Source organism: Nothoprocta perdicaria, unplaced genomic scaffold (genome assembly GCF_003342845.1).
Source record: "Nothoprocta perdicaria isolate Ctin4 unplaced genomic scaffold, notPer1 scaffold_121, whole genome shotgun sequence".
NCBI lineage: Eukaryota > Metazoa > Chordata > Aves > Tinamiformes > Tinamidae > Nothoprocta > Nothoprocta perdicaria.
In genome coordinates this window covers 1,278,984-1,298,051 of record NW_020454328.1, presented here as the reverse complement: position 1 = coordinate 1,298,051, position 19,068 = coordinate 1,278,984, and the positions used below count along the sequence as shown (strand labels likewise).

Sequence of the window (19,068 nt, the reverse complement as noted above, 5' to 3'; positions counted from 1 at the left end):
TTGCATCCCCTTCTTTTGCATCCCCCCCTTTGCATCCCCTCTTTGCACCCTGCTTGCATCCCCTCCCTTGYGCTCCCCTGTGCATCTCCCTCTTTACACCCCCCCCTTTACATTCTCCCTTTGGCATCCCCTCCCTTTGCACCCCCTCATTTACACCCTCCTTTCATCCCCCCTTGCATCCTGCCCCCCTTGCACCCCCCATTTACATCCCCCTCTTTGCACCCGCTTCCTTGCACCCCCTCCCTTTGCATCCCTTCTTTGCACCCCCATGCACCCCATTGCATATTGCCCCCCTTGAACCCCCATTGCATATTGCCCCCTCGCACCCCCCCATTTACAGCCCCCTCTCTGCATCTCCCCCTTTGCACCCTTGCACGCTGCCGCCGCTTGCACCCTCCCCGTGCGTCCCCCCGCACTCACCCTCGCGGCCCGGCCCGGGGGGCTGCTGGCACTTGCCGAACATGCAGAGCAGCCCCGGGGCGCAGTGGCCGTCGCGGCGGCAGTACTGCCCGGCCGGGCGCCGCGGCAGGCACAGCCCGAAGTGCTCGTCGCAGAAGCGCCCGGGGGCGCAGGGGCTGCCCGGGCCGCACGTCGGCACCTGCACGGGGGGCGCGCAGAGGATTGGGGTGAGGGGGCTGCAAAACCGCCCGGGGGGCTGCAAAACTGCCCTTGGGTCCTGTGGGAAAAGCTGATCCCTCGGGATGCAAACACGGGCCGCGGAAGGCGAGAGGCAGTGGGAAAAGAGTCCAGCACCACTCCAGGGGGACCCCCAAGGGGGGTTGCACCCAGGGGCTGCAGCCCCCTCCCCAAAACCAGCCAGCGGGGAGGAAAGCCCGGCTGGCTCCCGCTCCATCCTTGCTTAAAATCTGGCCCCGGCGCGCCTGTAAAAGTCCTGCTCCAGGTGAGGCTCGAACTCACAACCTCGGCATAGCTCCGTGTACTGCCGTATAAGTACCGCGCGCTAACCGATTGCGCCACTGGAGCGGCCCGGGCAGGCGCCCGCCGCGCGCACCGCTGCGAGCGGCGGCCGGGGCTGCGCGCTGCGCTGCATTGCGCTGCATTGCACTGCATTGCACTGCACTGTGCTGGACTGCGCTGCATTGCACTGCACTGCGCTGCATTGCACTGCACTGTGCTGGACTGCGCTGCATTGCACTGCACTGTGCTGGACTCCACTGCATTGCACTGCATGGCACTGCACTGTGCTGGACTCCACTGCATTGCACTGCACTGTGCTGGACTCCGCTGCATTGCACTGCACTGTGCTGGACTCCACTGCATTGCACTGCATGGCACTGCACTGTGCTGGACTCCACTGCATTCCGTTGCACTGCGCTGCATTGCACTTAATTACATTGCATTGCGCTGCGCTACACTGCATTGCATTGCACTGCACTGGATTGCGATGCACTGCATTGCATTGCACTGTGCTGCCTCCTCCCCAGCACCCCGAGGCCCCAGGGCAGCCCGCTCTGGGCACTGCACTGCAGTGCACTGTGCAATACCCTGCTGCTCTGCACCGCACTGCAACGCCCCTACTCACTGCCCTCTCCTCCAAGGGCAGCCTATCCTGAGCACTGCATTGCACTGCTCTGCACCCTTCCCCTCTGCCTCCAGCACCCCGGGGCAGCCCAGCTCCCATCACTGCCTCCCTGCTCTTCCTCCTCCTCTTCTTCCCACTCACCTCCTCGGGGCTGCCCGGCACCTCAGCGCTCCGGCCCAGGGTGGCTTCTCCGGGCRGGTGCTGGGGCAGGGAATACATCCAGGCCCAGAGGTAGCCAGAGGCGACAGGCAGCAGCGTAGCCACGAGGTACAGAGTGGCCGGGGACATGGTRGCAGCGGGTGCTGGGTGCCCTGGCCCTGCACACCCCACTTATGTAGCCCCCAGCCTATCTTAGCACCCGCTGCTCAAACTGTTTGTGCAGCTAATGGGGAAGGAGGCGCGATCCGGGGTTAAGGGATTTGCATAATTGCCAGCCTGGAGCCAAACAGCCCTGGAGCAAACGGCCCCCCCGGAGCTGTCTGGATCCAGCGCCCACAGCCCTGCAGAGCAGCGGGGCAGTCCTGGGAGCACCGGGCTCTGCACCGGYCCCTGGCTCCCAGTGTTGTCCCTGGGCCCGGCTGGCTGCTGGGGACAGGGAGCAGATGCCATCCCSTGGGAGGGTGACGGAGTGGGGATGTGGCGGGTGCACGTGCCCCGCTGCAGCCCCCACCGTCCCCACGCCCCGCTCCACTCATCTCCGGGGGTGACGGGCTTTGCACCTTCGCTAACGGCTTTGCAAACAACCTGTTTGCACCGGTATCTCCCCGCTGCGGCTCCAGGCCAAGGCGCCAACAACCCCCTGGAGCGGCAGCCCGGACGCAGCCGGCGGGGGGGCTCCCGCTGCCGCCCCCGCCGGCCTCCCCAATCCACTCCATCGCCSAAGAGTCACCGTGGGACTCGCTGCTGCCAGCGCCACTGGACGGCTGACTTCTCGCGCYGGAGCGGGCAGCTGGACAGGACGCCTGGGCCCCCGCTCTCTTGGCCRCGTTTGTGAAGCGGCTTAGAGAGCAAATATTGACCGTGCTCCTGCGCAGACTCCCCCATCCGCCTCCTGCTGGGGCTCATCCCGACACTGCCGTCTGMGCCTAATCCCTGTCCTACGTTTGGCTACGGGGATCCTGATGGGTGCCCGGACACCCTGGCCTTGCGAGCCCCAGGGAAGCTGCTCTGCGGGAACCCACCATTTCCTCTCCTTCCCCTTTCCCGTCTGGGCCTGTTTTGCCCCAGCCAGGCGGTGTGTCAGCCTGGGGATCAGCAAGCACGGGGGTCCTGAGWGGGGGCTGCAGGCTGCAGCGTGTGCAGGCACCGCGTGTGCACGCGCAGGGAGGTGCATATCGTGTGTGCATGCGTGCATTATACATGAATGCATCATACATGTATCTGTCATGCATGTATGCATTGTATAGGTGTGTTCTGTGTGTGTGTATGTGCATATTGGACGTGTGTGTGTGCCTGTGCAGCCCCCAGCCCCGCACTGCCCCTGCTGACTGTCACACATCCCACTCTTCCCAGGTGGATTTTCCACGGGTGGGGGTATAGCTCAGTGGTAGAGCATTTGACTGCAGATCAAGAGGTCCCCGGTTCAAATCCGGGTGCCCCCTTTTCATTTTTTTTTTTTTTTTTCCCTTTCCCCCTTTCCAGGGTGGGGGCTTTTCATTTTGCCCATCTCATGCCTGGGGTCCCACCGCGCTCTGCTCTGCTCCCCCGCAGCGTTGCAGCCTCCACCCGCTCCCGCCGCCGCTCCCAGCACCACGGACATTCCGCATTGGAGCGCGGAAGAGTCGGGATCCACGGGGAGCCAGAGCAGCTCCCGGAGCCGGGGACAGAAGGGTCTCCCCCTTCACTCTCTGCTCCTYGCTTTTCAGCACAGCCAAAGGGGCCCAACTTTGGCTGGAAGTTAGAGGGGGGGCACAGCCTGAGCCCCCTTTCCCAACCCCAGCAGCCCCGGAATGGGCATCCCTGGACACGGAGCACGTGGGCTCAGTGTTTTACACGGGGGAAAACACGATGGGGGCGGGAAACCGGCGCGTTGCAGCAYGTGGGGATGCTGCATGGGGTGGCAGAGAGGGGCTACAGGTCCGGGGCACCCTGAGCAGGGGTCCTGCGGCCATYGGGGCCACTTGTCCCCACATGGGGGCTGGTGACCATCAGGACATGCACTGGGGGGACCCCAGGACAGATGCTGCTGCAGGGGCTGCAGGGAGAGACGGGGGGTTCTTCCCTCCCACAGAATTCCCTGCTCTCGTGTGGGGAGGCGAGCGGGCTTTGGGGGTGCTGCAGGCACCGGGCTTTGCTGCTATTGCTGCGGATCACRGGCACCGGGAGGCTGTGTGGGGCACAAGGTGGGCGAGAATCGTCCCCCCCGTCCGTGCTGCCGGGGCAGAGGGGCCGCGGGGGGCCACAAAGGGGCAGGCGGCTCCGCGGGCAGATGCACCCGGGCCCAGAGGGGCACCCGTGTGCGTGAGAGCTGCAGTTTGGGGGCAGGGGCAGCCTGGGGAGAGGCCGGGGGAGCCCCGCGAGGCGGCCGGGGTCCTTCAACAGCCCCAGCGCCGGCTCTGCCACCAGCCTCGGCCTTAGGTCTGGTGCCACCTCTGTCCCTGCCTCTGCTTTCAGCCCTGGGTACGTTTCTGCCTCCATCCCTGGGTCTGTCGCTGCCTCCAACCCCGGCTCCCTCCCTGGGTCCGTCTTGGGTCTGTCCGTGGGTCTGTCCCTGTTTCCATCTCTGGCTTAGCTCCGTCCCCAGCCCGGCTCCAACCTTGACTCCATCCACACTCCCTCCATCCCCAGCTCCATCCCAGCTCTCTCCCTAGCCCCCTCCCGGCTCCCTTCCCAGCTCCCTCCCCAGCTCCATCCCGGCTCCATCCCGGCTGCCTCCCTTGCTCTATCCCACCTCCCTCCCTGGTTCCATCCCGGCTCCCTCCCTGGTTCCATCCCGGCTCCCTCCCTGGCTCCTTCTCGGCTCCCTCCCTGGCTCCATCCCGGCTCCCTCCCTGGCTCCTTCTCGGCTCCCTCCCTGGCTCTATCCCGGCTCCCTCCCGGCTCCCTCCCGCCCGGGGCTCCCGCCGCGGCCGGCCCCACCCCCGGTCCCTCCCCCGGTGCGCGGCGCGGGGCTGCGCGGGGCTGCGCGGGGCTGCGCGGGGCTGCGCGGGGGCTGCGCCGCGCGCACCATGCGCTGCCGCGGCCTCCTGCTGCTCTGGCTGCTGCGCGGCGCGCTGGGCGCAGGTAGGGCGGCCGGGGGCGCGGGGCCGGGGGCGCTGCGGGCTGCTCCGGCCCCTGGCATCGCTGCAGCGCGGGGGGGACGGGACCCCCTGGCTGCACACGGGACCCCCCGCCCCACCCCGGGTTGTGCCTGTCCTGGGACTCCCCCCTTGGTGCACGCAGGACCCCCTGGTTGTGCCCAGGATCTTCCCACTGCACCTGGGAGCCCTGGTTTTAGATATGCTGGGACGCGCTGGCTGCAGGCAGGACCACCCTGTTGCACCCAGGACCCCCTGGCTGTGCTCGTCCGAGACCCTCCTTGAGGCTCCCRGGAGCACCTCGTTTGGCCCCTGCCAGGACCCGGGGGGTCCCARGCCCCCTTGCTGCCCCGGGACCCGCTGCTTGTGCTTGTGCCAGGACCCCSTGGCTGTGTCCTGTGTCCGCCCCGGGGTCCCCTTGATGCCCCCGGGACCCCCTGGCTGCCCCGTCCCGGCGCCCTCGCCATGTCCAGCCCTGGCTGTGCTGGAGCAGCGAGTTCCTGCTCCAGGGAGGATCTGGGGCAGGAGCCGGAGCCGCCTGGAGCTCCGGCTCCCACTCCATCCCCAAGGGAAGGGCTCTGCTCCACCAGGCACCAAACGCCTCCTCACTGAGACCTGGCGCGCCCTGCACAGGGAGCCTGTCCCCAAGCCCATGAGAGGTGCCACGGGGAGGGGACCGTGCCTGGGGACACCGGTGCCTGGGGACACCGCGCCGGGAGCAGGGGCTGCCGCTGGCAGCGCCCAGAGCTGCCAGTTCGATTCCTYCCATCTCGGCCGGGGATGCTGCGCTCCAAGTGACACTGGTGTCCCTGTCGCTGTCTGGGCCAGGCGGGGGCTGCCCCCTCGGGGAGGGTGGGCGGGGGGTGCCTGGTTTTCCTTGCTTTCGTCTTCGCTGCACCCCACACGCCTTTACCCCCATCCCTGTCGTTGCGCAGGGGCTGAGACCCCCCAGGCTCAGCTCACCTAAGTAGGATCCGCCTTGGGGCAGCCCCGGTTTTGCAGTGGCGACTGCTCTGGAGCAGGGGCAGAGTTAATCCCAAGGGGCGGCTGGGACCCCCCCCYGCCCCAAGCAGAGCAGCCGGTGACCCCCCCCTCCTCGCGCCCCCCCAGGACGCCCCCCCGGGACCCCGGCGCCGGGCGAGGGGCAGCGCCGAGACCGGGAGAGCGACGACGGGAGGCGCCTGGGCACGGAGCTGGGGGGGGGCGGCCTGGCCATCGACACGCTGCCCCCCCGCGGCGCCCGCGTCGTGGTGAGTGACACGCGGCATCTCCCGGGAATGCCGGGGCAGCCTCCGCCGGGAGGCTCCGCTCGGAGCCGGGTCTGCACAAGGAGTGTTGGACAGCGGGCTGCAAGGTGGATACAGGAAGGAAGGTTTTCACACCAGGATAAGGGAGGAGAAATTAGGGGGAACGAGCAAGAAAGAGCAGCTGGGGGCAGGTAAAGCTGGGCAGGAAAGGAGGAGCCAGGGATAAGCGGGGTGCTCCCAAGCAAGTCCTGCTGTYGGGAGAAGGGGTGTCCTGGCAGGGCTGGAGCTGGAAATTCGCCTGTGTGGAAGTGCCCAAAATAGCCCAAGCAGCCTCAGACACCAACGTGCTGCTCCCAGAGGCAGCAGGATCGAGATCGGGATGGGGATCGGGATGGGGATCGGGACATCCCTGTGAGTCGGGGATCAGGATCGGGACGGGGATCGGGACGGGGATCGGGACGTCCGTGTGAATCAGGGATCGGGATGGGGATCAGGATCGGGACGGGGATCGGGACGTCCGTGTGAATCAGGGATCGGGATCGGGATGGGGATCAGGATCGGGACGGGGATCGGGACGTCCCCGTGAGTCAGCAGTGAGGTCAGGGGCTTGGCAGCTGGCGCCTCTGTGTCCGGCCCCGTTTTATTGGGAACACACTGGGATGGGCGCGGGATGGGGRCGCGGGGAACACGCCGGGGTGGCCGGCTCCTCTGCGAGCCCGTCCCGTGGCGCGGCAGGAGGACGATCACAGCTACTACGTGTCGCGGAGCTACGGGCCGGGCGACGCGGCCGCCCGCCGCCTCTGGGTGGACCTGGCCGCAGGCAACGGGAGCCAAGTGAAGATCCACGGGATCCTCTCCAACACGCACCGGCAGGCCTCGGTGAGCCCCGCGGCGCCTCCCGGCCCGTCCCGCGGGCATCCCGCCTCCCCGAGCCCCTGGCCGCGATGCCCTGGTAGACACCAAGGGTTGGGAAGAGTGTCGCCTTCCCCAAGCCCCACGTGTCCGCGGAGCGTCCAAAGGGAGCCGGCTCCTCTGCCCTCTCCATGGGTTGCTGAAGGGGACAGCGGAGCCGCCAGGCGATACCAGGGTCCCCGCGGGCCTTTGCCGGGGTCCCCGCGGGGCTCACGCCGTCTCCTCCCGCAGAGGGTCACCCTCTCCTTTGACTTCCCCTTCTACGGCCACCTCCTGCGGCAGGTCACCGTGGCCACGGGAGGTGAGCGGAGGCGCGCGGCGGGCGGCGCGGGGGACGCGCGGGGCGGCCCCGTCGCCCAGCGCCCTCCCCGCCCGCCCAGGTTTCATCTTCACGGGGGACGTCGTGCACCGCATGCTCACGGCCACGCAGTACGTGGCGCCGCTCATGGCCAACTTCAACCCCAGCTACTCGCGCGACTCCACCGTGCGCTACTGGGACAACGGTGAGCGCCGCCGCGTCCGCGCGCCGCCCGCGAGCCGCCGGAGCCGCCGGGGTGCCGGGGACCATGCGGGGACGCTGGGGATGCGGTTGCAGCTCCGAGCGCGCTGGGCGAGCAGGAGGAGACCCCACTGCTCCYGGCCGCTGCTCGGGCACTCGAGGAGGGCGAGCGGCGCTGACCCGCCCCGGTGTCTCCCCAGGGACCGTTTTCGTGGTGCAGTGGGACAAGGTCTACCTGCAGGGCAAGGAGGACGTGGGCAGCTTCACCTTCCAGGCCGCCCTGCACCGCACCGGGAGGATCGTGTTCGCTTACAAGGAGGTGAGGGATGGAGCCTCCGCGTAGACTCCGCTTGGGATCTCGGGCCACCCGGGCTGGGTCGCTTGGACAGAGTGCACGTGTGTGGGGACAGTCCATGTATGGATATAGTGCATGTGGATATAGCGCACGGACGTGGTCCATGGGCTGCAGTCCCTGGGGGGACACGGCCCCACGGCGCCCGCTCTCCCCGGCTGCAGATCCCCGTGCCGGTGCTGCGGATCAGCGCCACGCAGCACCCCGTCAAGGCCGGCCTCTCCGACGCCTTCATGATCCTCAACCCGGCTCCCGACGTGCCCGGTGAGCGGGGAACGCCGCGRGGAAAGGCGGCTGGGAAGGGCTGGGAATGCAGCGGGAACGGGGCAGGAGCTCGGCACTGCACGGGGAGGCTCCAGGCCGTGAGTCACGGCCGAGCAATGTGCTGTGGACGCTCCGCACGGGCCTGGAGCGCATCCACGCGGGGAGAATCCCTGCAGGAGCAGCGCAGCTCCAGGCTGCTCCTYGGAAAGCAGGAGCTCTGTCTCTCTGCTTGCCCGGTTGCAGAGTCCCGCCGCCGGACCATCTACGAGTACCACCGCGTGGAGCTGGACGCCGGCAAGATCGCCAGCCTGTCGGCCGTGGAGTTCACCCCGCTGCCCAGTAAGCGGGGCCGCCGGGGGGGCTCCCGCCGCCGTGCCGTGTCCCCCGTCCCTCGCAAGGGAACRGCCCTGGCGCTGCCACCCGTCACCGCCTTGGGGCCTGGGGTGTCATTTAGAGGGGAGCCCGCTCCTCTCCAATGCACCCGCGGCGAGCGCATCTGCCAGGAGCGCCCCGGCGCCGGGCGCTGCTGCCATCTCCTCGGGGCGTTTCATGGCAGTTTTAACAGCCAGCGGGGTTACTGCAAGGCAAGTCATAAATAYGCAGCCTGCAGTATGAGTTTTTTCCCTAAGAGTTGCTTTTTTCCCCTCTACAGCAGTTGGGGTGGTTGAGCAGAGTCGCCTAAGGAGCCCTGGCTGCACAGACCCGGGATCAGCCATCGGGGTCTCCCCGGGACATGTTGAAAACGCTGCAAAAATGTCCCTTTCCCAGGGAGGGTGTCAGGGAGGGCCCCGATCCCTCCWGCCGGACTCGTCCTCCAAGCCCATTCCCGAGCCGGAGCCGGACGCGACTCGGTGCCGGTGCCGCTTCCCGGCGCTGCCCCGCGTCTCCTCTCTCTTCCGCAGCTTGTCTGCAGCACGGGAGCTGCGAAACGTGCGAGCGCTCCGAGCTGGCCTTCAACTGCACCTGGTGCCACGTCCTGCAGAGGTAGCCGGCCTCGCCGCGCGCCTTCAGGGCTCCTCTTCCTGGGGACGCGGGGCCGGCTTGCAGGCGGTGGTCTGGGCTCAGTTTTGGGGGTAAATGGAGAACCTGGGGACGCTTCATCACGCCTGGGCCAAGGAGGTCTGGTCTCGCTCCTCCTGCAGCTCGAGAGGAGCCTGTGGGAGTTTAATGAGGTCTTTGCTTTTTGCTGGAATATTTATTTGGGGCTAGTGGCAGGGGAGAGGACCTGGTAACACAGATCCTCACCGGCAGCGCGGCCACGTCCCTGCTTCGGGAATCCTCCGAGCCCCTTCCCCAGGGCACCCACTTGGCTCCTGTCCCTATCGCTTCTCCGTCGCCTCGCTCGGGACCTTGATGCTCTTGTCTTCCATGCAACAATTCCAGCGAGGCCTCAGCAGGTCTGTCCGCGGCAGCTGGAGCAGAGAAGGCTCCTGAGCTATCAGGGAAGCTGCCCTATAAATCAGCGTTGATTCATTGCCTCTCAGYGGGCTGGGGCTGGAATATCACCAGAGCCAGGGGAACATCATTTTTCAGTGACAGTTGCTCAGCTGGTGGCCTCCGATGAGAGGATATTATGTCCTCGCAGCTGGGAGGTGTGCGGAACCAGATGTGCCTTGGGTAGCAAAACCGAGGCCGGGATGCAGCGCGTCCGTCTGGATCTCGCTTGGTCGGAAACCCAGGTGTTCAGGAACRTCCTCATTCCGCATCCACGGCACGGCAAGGCCCCTCTTCCAGATCCGAGGGCACAGCTGCTTGTGTTTGCGCTGAGCGCGTGTGTCACGGTTCCTGCTGGGGAGCTCGGCTGAAATACCTGCTTCCTGCAGCCAAAACTGCACGTGGGCAGCTCGCTCTTGAAGAGGCTGCGTTTGCAAACCCAGAGCAACGAGGCTGTGTTTGCAAACCTAGAGCAATGAGGCTGCATTTGCAAGCCCGGAGAAACGAGGCTGCGTTTGCAAGCCCGGAGAAACGAGGCTGCGTTTGCAAACCCGGAGAAACGAGGCTGCATTTGCAAACCCAGAGCAACGAGGCTGCGTTTGCAAACCCAGAGCAACGAGGCTGCATTTGCAAAGCCAACGTGATTTTTTCCAAGGAGGCTGGTAGGATTTGAACTCCTATGCTGAGCCCAGCTCTATGATTTAAGGCCAGGTTTTCCTTTTAGCTTGTTTTTAGCAGTGCGGCTCGCAGCGTTGCTTTGCTGATCGCTCTGCGTCAGCACAAAAGCGCTCGGTGGCTCAGCAGGACCGCGAGATCTCGTGGCTTCACCTCAGTTATTGGCTGGTYGCTGGGTAAATGACCGCATCGAGGAGCTGAACCCCTGATTCATCTCTGGGTAGTCCCAGAGGCTTTGCAAAGGTCAGGGGTTTGTTTCATTCCCGTGGTTTCTGTAGAGATTTCCCTAGCTGGTGTTTTCTTGATGCAGCCTGTAATTTCTTTACTGTTGCTTTTGCTGTGCAGATGTCGCTGGAAAAAAAAGTCACGGAGATCTGGCCTTGCTCTGGCACCGAGTCCAGAGAAYGGAAAGTCCAACTCGGTCTCTATATTTTTTTCCTATTTCTCTGTGCCTGTTTCCCTTGGAGAAGCAGCGCTGACCCTTTTCCTTCTCTATAAAGAGGAACATTTGGGTCCTTCCAGCACAGCTGTATTGGAAAGCCCTTGTCTTTGGAGACCAACTTGTGTATCATCTTCCYAGGCTTTTGGTATTTGTTTGTCTCAGTGTCTTTACTCAGTGCCCGTCGTTTGGGATCTACAGGCAGCTTGGAAATGCCCGCTGGCCACGACAGCCACGGAGAGGGCTCGGACGGGCATYGCCGCTCGCCCGCCGCGCGCCTGGCTGCCCGGGGCTCGCGGGGTTTTTCCGCTGCAAATTCCCGTTGTTCCTCCCTGCAGATGTTCCAGCGGGTTCGATCGGTACCGGGAGGAGTGGCTGGCCTACGGCTGTGGCCAGAAGGTAAGATAAAGGTCTCTAGGCTGACAGGACTCCAGTGCAATGCGCAGTTTGCTCGCCAATAACGACGCTTACGATGCACTCTCACGATGCAGCTCTTACAGTGAGACATTTAGCTACAGGTGCAAAAACATAATCAAAACAGTTTGTTTTCCGTTTTGTTTTCCTTGCTCGGGGGACGGTAAAAGCCATTTTGAACGTCCYGTACAGAGGCTGCTAAGAGCTAAAAGCAGGGGATGCATCCCAAGCTGAAAAGATCCCAAGTTGGAAAGGTCATTCCCAGCTCCACTTGGCCCGTGCTGGAACAGACCAAGTAGCCCCTTAGAGATCCCGTCCCCGTTGCAGCAGCACCACGATCCCCTTGCAGAGCACATCTCTTCTGCAACCAGATGCTCCATCTCATCTGGTGACGTGTCCTTGCTCTGCTGGTCCTGCTCCTGCGCTCGTGGATGCCGCAGAAGGGCCGAGCAAGTTAACGAAGGGTGCAAGCTCTGTCTGCTGGGATATTCTTTGCTTTTTTCCTCTCCCACCTTCTGAATCATGACGGTTATTGAGGCWGAAGGATGAAGAAATAAGCCCTTGTGATTGTTGTCCTTGTCAGTGCAACTGCGTCTGCGTTGGTTGAACTCGCTTCTTTGTCTCGGGAAGAGCTGCATTAATGAAACATCTGTTTCTGCTTTGGATTTTGTGCTCTGTTGTGTTTTGTTTTCCCCGCTGAGGACTCAGCTTTGTTCCATGTTTACCAAGAGGAGCGAGGGAGGGGAAGGGACGTCACGGGACCTACGCTAGGGTCATGCAAGGAAGCCGGAGAGGAGAACCGTGCCACATCACGGCCATTCGCCCCCGGTGCCTCCCAAAGTTTCCCACCTATTTGTCCCCACTGCGAGGTGACCCCTTGCCGCTTCTCCTAGCACATCTGCACCGTGTCCCCTGCTTCCCCCTGGAACCCCGAGGGCTCGGGAATCACGGCTCTAACCTGCAGCTCTCTGGCGCTCTTGTTGGAGCAGTAGTCATTTCTCCTTCTTTTTTTCAGTCAGACGAGAAGACGTGCGAGGATTTAGCAGAAGATGACCGCTACTCGGCACCGCCTGACAGCTCTTTCTCGCCCTTCAGCGCGGATGTCGCCACCTCCCCTTCCTCGCTTCTCGTCGGCAGCCTCACCACAGAAGGTAGGGGCAGATGGGGCGAGCAGCTGGGGCAGGGACACCCCCTCCTCAGCACTCACTCCTGAGCGCTCTTTGATGCCTAATGAAGCCAATTAATATCCAAGAAAACGCCGTAACGTTCCTGGCTAGGCAGTGGTTGCAGYGCAAGGGCAGGGGTGGCCACAGAAGACAGAGGAAAAGGCAAGGAATGACGGAGGAAGAGGAGCGATGAAGATGCTCTGGCAAATGGGGCAGCTCCAGCCTTCAAGGGGGAAGAGCTTTAGAGCAGCACCGCAGCCTGAGTTGATGATAGACCAAAACCCCGTATTTCCCAGCGGAAAAACTCCCTAATGCCCTAAGTTAATACCAGAATTAGGGCCTCCTGTTTTTAACACCCTCACYGGCGACCGAGGGCTGTGCGCCTGTCAGTGATACCGTCCGGACRCGGGGCTGTCCTCGGCTTCGGAACGGGCTCGTTCCAGCACCAGAAAGCTCCAAACGGGRACCCGGCTCTCCCTTGGGACACCCCTGTTCGGCAGCTCCATAACCCTATTAACGCAGGGCTGTCTCCTCGGGTCCTAGCGGCAGGCATCGCTTAATTTCGCTGCTTAATAGTCCCTAACGCAAACTGCTAATTAGAAGAGATAGAAAGGAACATTAGTAATTGTCCTTTAGCGGCGGGAAGGAGTCGGGCCGGGGGGAGGAACGGAGCGCCCGGCTGACAGAGCCGACTTTGAAAGGAGCAATTAAAGGAAAGGGGGAGCCTAACACCACCACCGAGATTATTTTCCAACCCATCGACAATTCTTGGAAGAACAAGAGGCTTTTTGTGACATACTCAAGCACGGAGTCRATTTGTAATCTTGGAAGGAAACAAAGCAGCCGGCTGCATCGGGCAGCGAGCTTTGTGTGGAGGACGCCGCTCGGGAAGCAGCGGAGCGAAGGAGCTGGAGCTGTTGGAGGACGTGTCCGAGCAGCAGGGCACCTGGGAAGAGCCTTCGCCGAGCAGCAAAAGCGACGGATTGGGCTTGCAGCTGGATTCTCAAGCGCTCCGTTGCGGTGAGCTCTCAGAGAGAATAAAGCCTCGTACAATAAAGCCTGGTGCTTGCAGAGTCCGATGAAGAATGGCTTTGGAGTCTGTGCCCCCATGGAAGACAGCTGTGAATTCCCCTTGATTTATTTGGGATAAATCCAGTATTAGCAGCGTGCTTCAGCAGCTGCCGTAGTCTGAACATAGACACCCACAAGGCTGCGGCTCCATCCAGCATCCATTTATCATTCCGTGTTGCACACTGGGCCTATTAATGACTGATTTCGACAGATATTTGGGCTTCAGGTGCCTCAYGTGCAAAGAAACCCAGAAATTGCTGTCACTCCCGTTTTGCTTTCTGGGTGCCTTTCTCCATCAAACCGAGAGGTGAGATTGCCACCGATGGTATAAGCGCCGTGCAGAGCAGTGTGTCCTATCCAAGGCCTTCTGTTATGCAGGAACAACAGAGTAGGGGAAGAACAGAGAATATAGTAGAAGTTTAAGTAATTTTTCCCCCCATTTTGTRCTTTCAGATGATACAAAGCTCCATCAGTATGCAGCAGGCGATGGTAAGCCCTTAATCTTCTCTTTGCCTGTTCACGTCCYTCCTAAGTGAGAACATGTTACGCTGAAATCAAATGTGTCGGGGAGTTGTGATCAGAGCGCGCAGGAGACTGAGACTGAAGGATGCAATCAAGACAAAAATCCTTTGTCCTCACCCTGATTAATACCAGCTCAGCCTGTGAAAAGTGAGACCAATCTGTTCCAGCCTGATGCTGGTTTTCTGCTTTTGCCACCTTCTCAGACTTGACAGGTGAACTAAGATGATGATACGTTTTTGTCTTTCTGATGCAATTCTCCTCCTTTGCGTAGCTGCAAAGTCCTGCTGCTGCTTTGGAGTTCCCCTGCTATGCCAAAGAGCAGTGTAAAAGCCAAATATAAAAAGTGTCCTCTGTTTTTTTCCACCTCTGTTCTAGCAAATCCCTTCTCAATCGGAGCGAATCAGCCCCAAGGACGGAGAAGGGAACTGTTGCCACAGTGCTCTTGCTCATTCCAGAACATGGGCAGGATCGGAGCGCTTCTGCCTCTGGTGTCACGTTCCCAAGCACTGCGGGCAAATGCAAACCACGGGCCCGTCCCTCTTAGCTGAAAGCAGCTCCCAGCAGTTAAACTGGCTGAACTGGGCATAGGAGCAGTTCCTCTGCAGGCAGAGGGGCTTTGAAATCCACAACCTGCCCCGTTTCAGCCAAATTGCTCCCCAAATGGCTGGTAATGTCGCTCTTAATATATGCTATATCCGCCCTCTGTAGCTCTGTGCGATTGAATATTCATAGCCAAGGAATGAAGGCAAGCTGGAAGGCTGCGGGCAAGGCGTGCTAAGGACACGCTCAGCATATGGCTAATGGCTTTCTACCCGACTGAGCATCCTATATATGAAGAATATAGATGCAGGGGGCGGGAGGGGTGGTTGCTGGGGGGTAGTTGTTTCATCTTCTTTTAAACCAGCCATTGACACCGTCTGATGCTGCAGCTCGGACAATAAATTCAGGGCAAGAGCTTAYTTCACGTGAATTATTTTTAGGCGTTATTTAGGGATGATATTCCAAGATTGGTCTAGAGGCAAGAACTTACTCACGTGAATTATTTTTAGGTGTTATTTAGGGATGATATTCCAAGATGTCATGTGTGTGTGATGCTCCTCGTGGGCCTAGCTCACTTACTCACCTCTTGAGCTAGCCAGCAGTGGGAGAAGTTGCTCGGTGCTTCAAGCAGGGCTCTAAAGAGAGAGGAAAAAAAAGGCTTCTTGTTTCTGTCCTTCCTTTTACCAAGACCTCTGTGATTCCAGCCTCAACAGAATCCTCTCTTTGCAGGTGCGGGAAGCAGCCTCAGCTCGAAGCAGGCAGGAACCCCCATCCATACAGGCACGATTGTGGGGATCGTGCTGGCCGCGCTGCTCATTGCCACTATTATCCTTGCTGGGATTTATATCAACAGCCATCCCACGTCAAATGCCGCCCTGTTCTTCATTGAGGTGAGCGGAGAGCCTTATCACAGGCCGTTTCCTCTCCCTCTGCTACTGTCAGCGCAACAACATCAGCTTGCAGGTGGTTGCTGGTGGTGTTTTCCTCCTCCTCCACCCACATTTCATGTTGCACTCGTTCATACGCTGCCTTTCACGTGCTGCCTTTCCCCCCACGCCACGGCAGCCTCGTCCACACGCACACAGCTTGGCTGGAGGGCTCGGTCGGAGCTACGGCATAATTGAAACTGCTGCCTCTTGAATTGCCCAGCTGGATTGGGTTGACTAAAATTGTCAGAGTTAACTGATAGATGTTACGCCATCAGCTCATTTGCAAGCGGGGGGGTGAATGCTCTAAATGCAAGGGTTTAATTCTCAGAAAGACGGGGGGTCTGACAATCTCCATCTGCTGCTAAGAGCCCAAAGGCTGCTTGCCCAAAGGCAGGCGGAATCGGGCTGAATCCTGGCACGGGAACCGCTGTGGAGGGAGGGAGCAACATGTGGCCTTTCCCTGTCGCTCTCTGGCTTTTTCCTACCGCACTCGTCTTCCCTCCATCTGTCTATTTGAAGAGCCAGGCTTCAGAGAATTGATCTGGATTGATCTATCTGGCCCCTCTCAGTTCAGTACCTGAACAATTCGCAATATTTAACGCATCTCTCCTCCCTGTTTTGCTGCTAAAGAGGAGAGCCACGGAGAGATGGTTTGTCTGGGGTGACCCAGGAAGCCAGGGGCCGAGCKTGGCTGTTAAGCCAGGCACAGGCCATCCTTGTTCCAAGACTGACCTGAGAAGTCACTTGCAGTTTCCGCTTCCTCCTGCTCCTCCTTTTAACCTTATTAGGGGGCCCGTTCAGTGAGATCAATGCATTGCAATGCTCTTTAAGCATGAAGTGGTTTTATTAATAAAACGTTGAGCTGTCACAAAGACAGCACTGTTTTGTTTTCTGTTTCAGGACTGGGTTTCAAACTCCCCAGCTGGCTCAGAGTGAAAGGCTCTGTCAGAGCTTCTGATGGATCTTTGTTTCTGTCCACAGCGAAGGCCACACCACTGGCCTGCCATGAAATTCCGGAATCAGACCAGCCGTGCAACGTACTCCGAGGTGGAGCCCGGCGGGCACGAGAAGGAGGGCTTTGTAGAGGCAGAGCAGTGCTGAGCGCTTCCTCCCCTGCGTCCTCCACGTCCCGCCGCCCGAGCGCCGGAGTCCTCGGCTATTCTCTTGCAAAGTCTTTCCCCTGTTGGAAAAGAAAGAACGACTGGAAGAAAAAGACCCCTCAGAGCATCGAGAAGGATGAGTGAGGGCAAGGTGAGGACGTCGCTTGCCTGGATTGCTCAGGAGCCGGCAGAGCCTCAAGCAAAGGCAGCAAGTCGCGACCTCGGATTCTGCCTGGAGTCTAGCACCAAAGCGCTGGATGTGTCGGGAGAAGGGAAATCTTACCCATTTTAAGGACAAAGCCCTATGGAAGATTCACCTGCAGGTTATCTGTTAACAAATGGCTTTGAAGCGCTTTCCAGCATCTAATTATGTTGCTAAATTACTGACCATGACCCTTAACCGAAAGGAGTCAGAGGGTGAAAAATCTTAGATTCCTTTGGCACCGCCACTAATCCAGCAGGAACAGAGAAGCTTTCAACGAGAGGGGATAGAGATAGAGCACTATCAAAAGCAGTGTTCTCCCAAGGCTTAAATCCTGAAGTAAATCCAAGCTCGTATTTTATGGGAATTTCACATAAATAAAGAACGAAGGCATACAAGCCATGGTACAGTTCACAATCTAAAATAAAGTGATAAAGTGACGTTAACATCATAGTGTTTAAAACTCACTGAAGTCAGTGGATATTTGATGACCTCTATAGTAGACTCCTGGTCCGGATTGGTACTGATATGATGATTCCACGATCCGAGCCTCCTTAAGGACTTCAATGCTAGACCTCTCAGGGTTTTCTATAATCAGAATTAATGCCTATGCTTCAGAAAGATCCTCTCCTACTTCCAGAGACACTGGCTGGTGCAGGATTGGGCCCTAAGCTGAGGAAAGTTTGTATTAAACGAACAAAAACATAGACAGTGTCCAAAGGCCAGCGTAAGGTCAGGTTTTCCTTCCCCCAGCAAATCAAAAATGGTGTGGGCTGTATGGATTTTTTTTTCTGTTCTTTTTTAAATCCTTCTTGATCCTCAGTTATTTATTCTCATATCATGTTTGGTACGTGTTTTATCCACAGGCTGGTTCAGCTGTCACTGAGGATGATTACTGCCAAAGGCAGGGTCTGTCTAATTAAGGTTTTCCTTCTCATCTGCTGAATTTATATAGCGTTTGAAGATAAATATGGATGCTCCGTGGCATTTAGGCCCCAGATTATACTTCCTCACACATAGTCCATAGGGAGACTTTGGCTGCATCTTATTATGGCCTAAAGACACCAAAACACTCAAAGAGGGCAAGTCAGCCTGAGTTGTGCCAAGCTGCTGTGGCCCACACAGTCTCTCTTTGGAGATATTTTGAAGATAAACATTATTCCTAAGTAAAGCTTTCAGCTGCCAGCTTGTTTCCTCCCCGTTTCCCTCAAGTAGGATGAATTCCAAAGCACCCTGCCATTTAGTTTTTGCTTCAGATCCAATCTGCTTTGAAAGGGTTATAAACTGGTGGGGAAGTTTCTCCCTATTTAAATGCTTTCAAATAATAGCCTTGGTTTGACTATTATTCTTAACGTTCCTAGCCAGGTTTTTAGGGTATTTCTCCTCCCGTCTTACCCGCTGAAAATACCAGTCAAGGTCCGTCAATTGTGAAATGCCAAGTTAATAAATTTGATAGAGTTAAATAAAAATAAAGAGTAGACAGGCTCTTGTTTGGATGTCTAGGAGAAGTTTTGTCCCCTTTCTACTGAAGGGTAGGGTGTGGGGATGTCACCAGGCAGAGCTCAGGGTTAGGCAGAGCACAACGTTCACAGCTCGGAGTCATAAACCAGCTCTGTGGCAGGATAGATCAAGACGTTACTGCCCATAGTCCCGTGTAGACCCTGAGTATTTTCAACCCCTAGTCCCAGCAGAACCCATGAGGGACCTGCTCAGGAGCTGCCTCTGCTCCTGAGCCACTTCCAGGCTGTGTCTTAAGTGGGGGAAAATAAAACCGGTCCTGCCTTTCATGGGGAGGTCTAGCTTGTGTTCACATGTGGGAGGCCAGCGCGCCAGCAGAGCAATCTTCTCTGGATCTTCTTCACACGGGACTTGGTTGGGGGAGACGGTTCTGGTGCTGATGTCTAGAGGAAAGACTAAAACTATCTTTACCACCACCAAGTACTGCTCTAATATTGAAGCAAACGGCGGAGATGAGTCTGGGCTCAATTACGATGCTTAATGCTGGCTGCAATAATTACAATGCATTGGAATCAATACTCCTGTCCCATCTGTGCAACACCGTTGGCTTCAAGGTGCTGGTTCATCTTGCTAGTCTCGAGTGTCAGAGCAGGAACACAGCTCTGCCATAAAACGGGCTGAATTCTGCTTTCAATCGTGTGGCTTCCGCGGCCAAACATTCAAGTTTTCCTTTAGAGTCAGATGAACGGATCATCTGGGCTTCCTTCCAAGCCAACCGCCTCATGCACGTGTGGATATTGATTGCTCGGTGTATTTTAGAGCTCTAAAAGGGGCTGTTCACTGGGTTCAGCCTAACAAAGCTGGGGGTTAAGCCCCTGCTTTGCTGACATCAAGGGGAGCAGGACCCGGCTCAGCTACTTTCTCTTAATAACTAAATGCCTCTTTTCCATATACTTGAATTTACAGCACAGTTGGACTATTGGGGGGAAACTAAAGGCACTTTAACTGTCTTCTAATGCCAAGTATTTACTATGGATTATCTGCATGGAATACAGTGTTAATATA

General features: G+C 59.0%; 1 protein-coding gene and 2 non-coding genes across 3 annotated transcripts; 2 read left to right on the top strand and 1 right to left on the bottom strand.

The window, feature by feature from the left end:
* Positions 1–893: 893 nt before the first annotated feature.
* TRNAI-UAU lies at positions 894–984 on the bottom strand. Its single transcript is given in 2 exon segments — positions 894–929; positions 947–984. It is a non-coding gene; the product is annotated as a tRNA-Ile (tRNA).
* A 2,088-nt stretch (positions 985–3,072) lies between these two features.
* On the top strand, positions 3,073–3,144 carry TRNAC-GCA. Its single transcript has one exon. It is a non-coding gene; the product is annotated as a tRNA-Cys (tRNA).
* Positions 3,145–4,710: 1,566 nt separating this feature from the next.
* On the top strand, positions 4,711–18,107 carry PLXDC1 (plexin domain containing 1). Its single transcript, XM_026054403.1, has 14 exons — positions 4,711–4,765; positions 5,890–6,029; positions 6,762–6,905; positions 7,170–7,239; positions 7,319–7,441; positions 7,638–7,756; positions 7,954–8,053; positions 8,297–8,392; positions 8,956–9,037; positions 10,940–11,000; positions 12,031–12,166; positions 13,706–13,741; positions 15,044–15,204; positions 16,225–18,107. Exons 1-14 carry the CDS (start codon positions 4,711–4,713, stop codon positions 16,342–16,344), a joined length of 1,443 nt encoding a protein of 480 aa, XP_025910188.1. The 3' UTR covers positions 16,345–18,107.
* Positions 18,108–19,068: the final 961 nt, after the last annotated feature.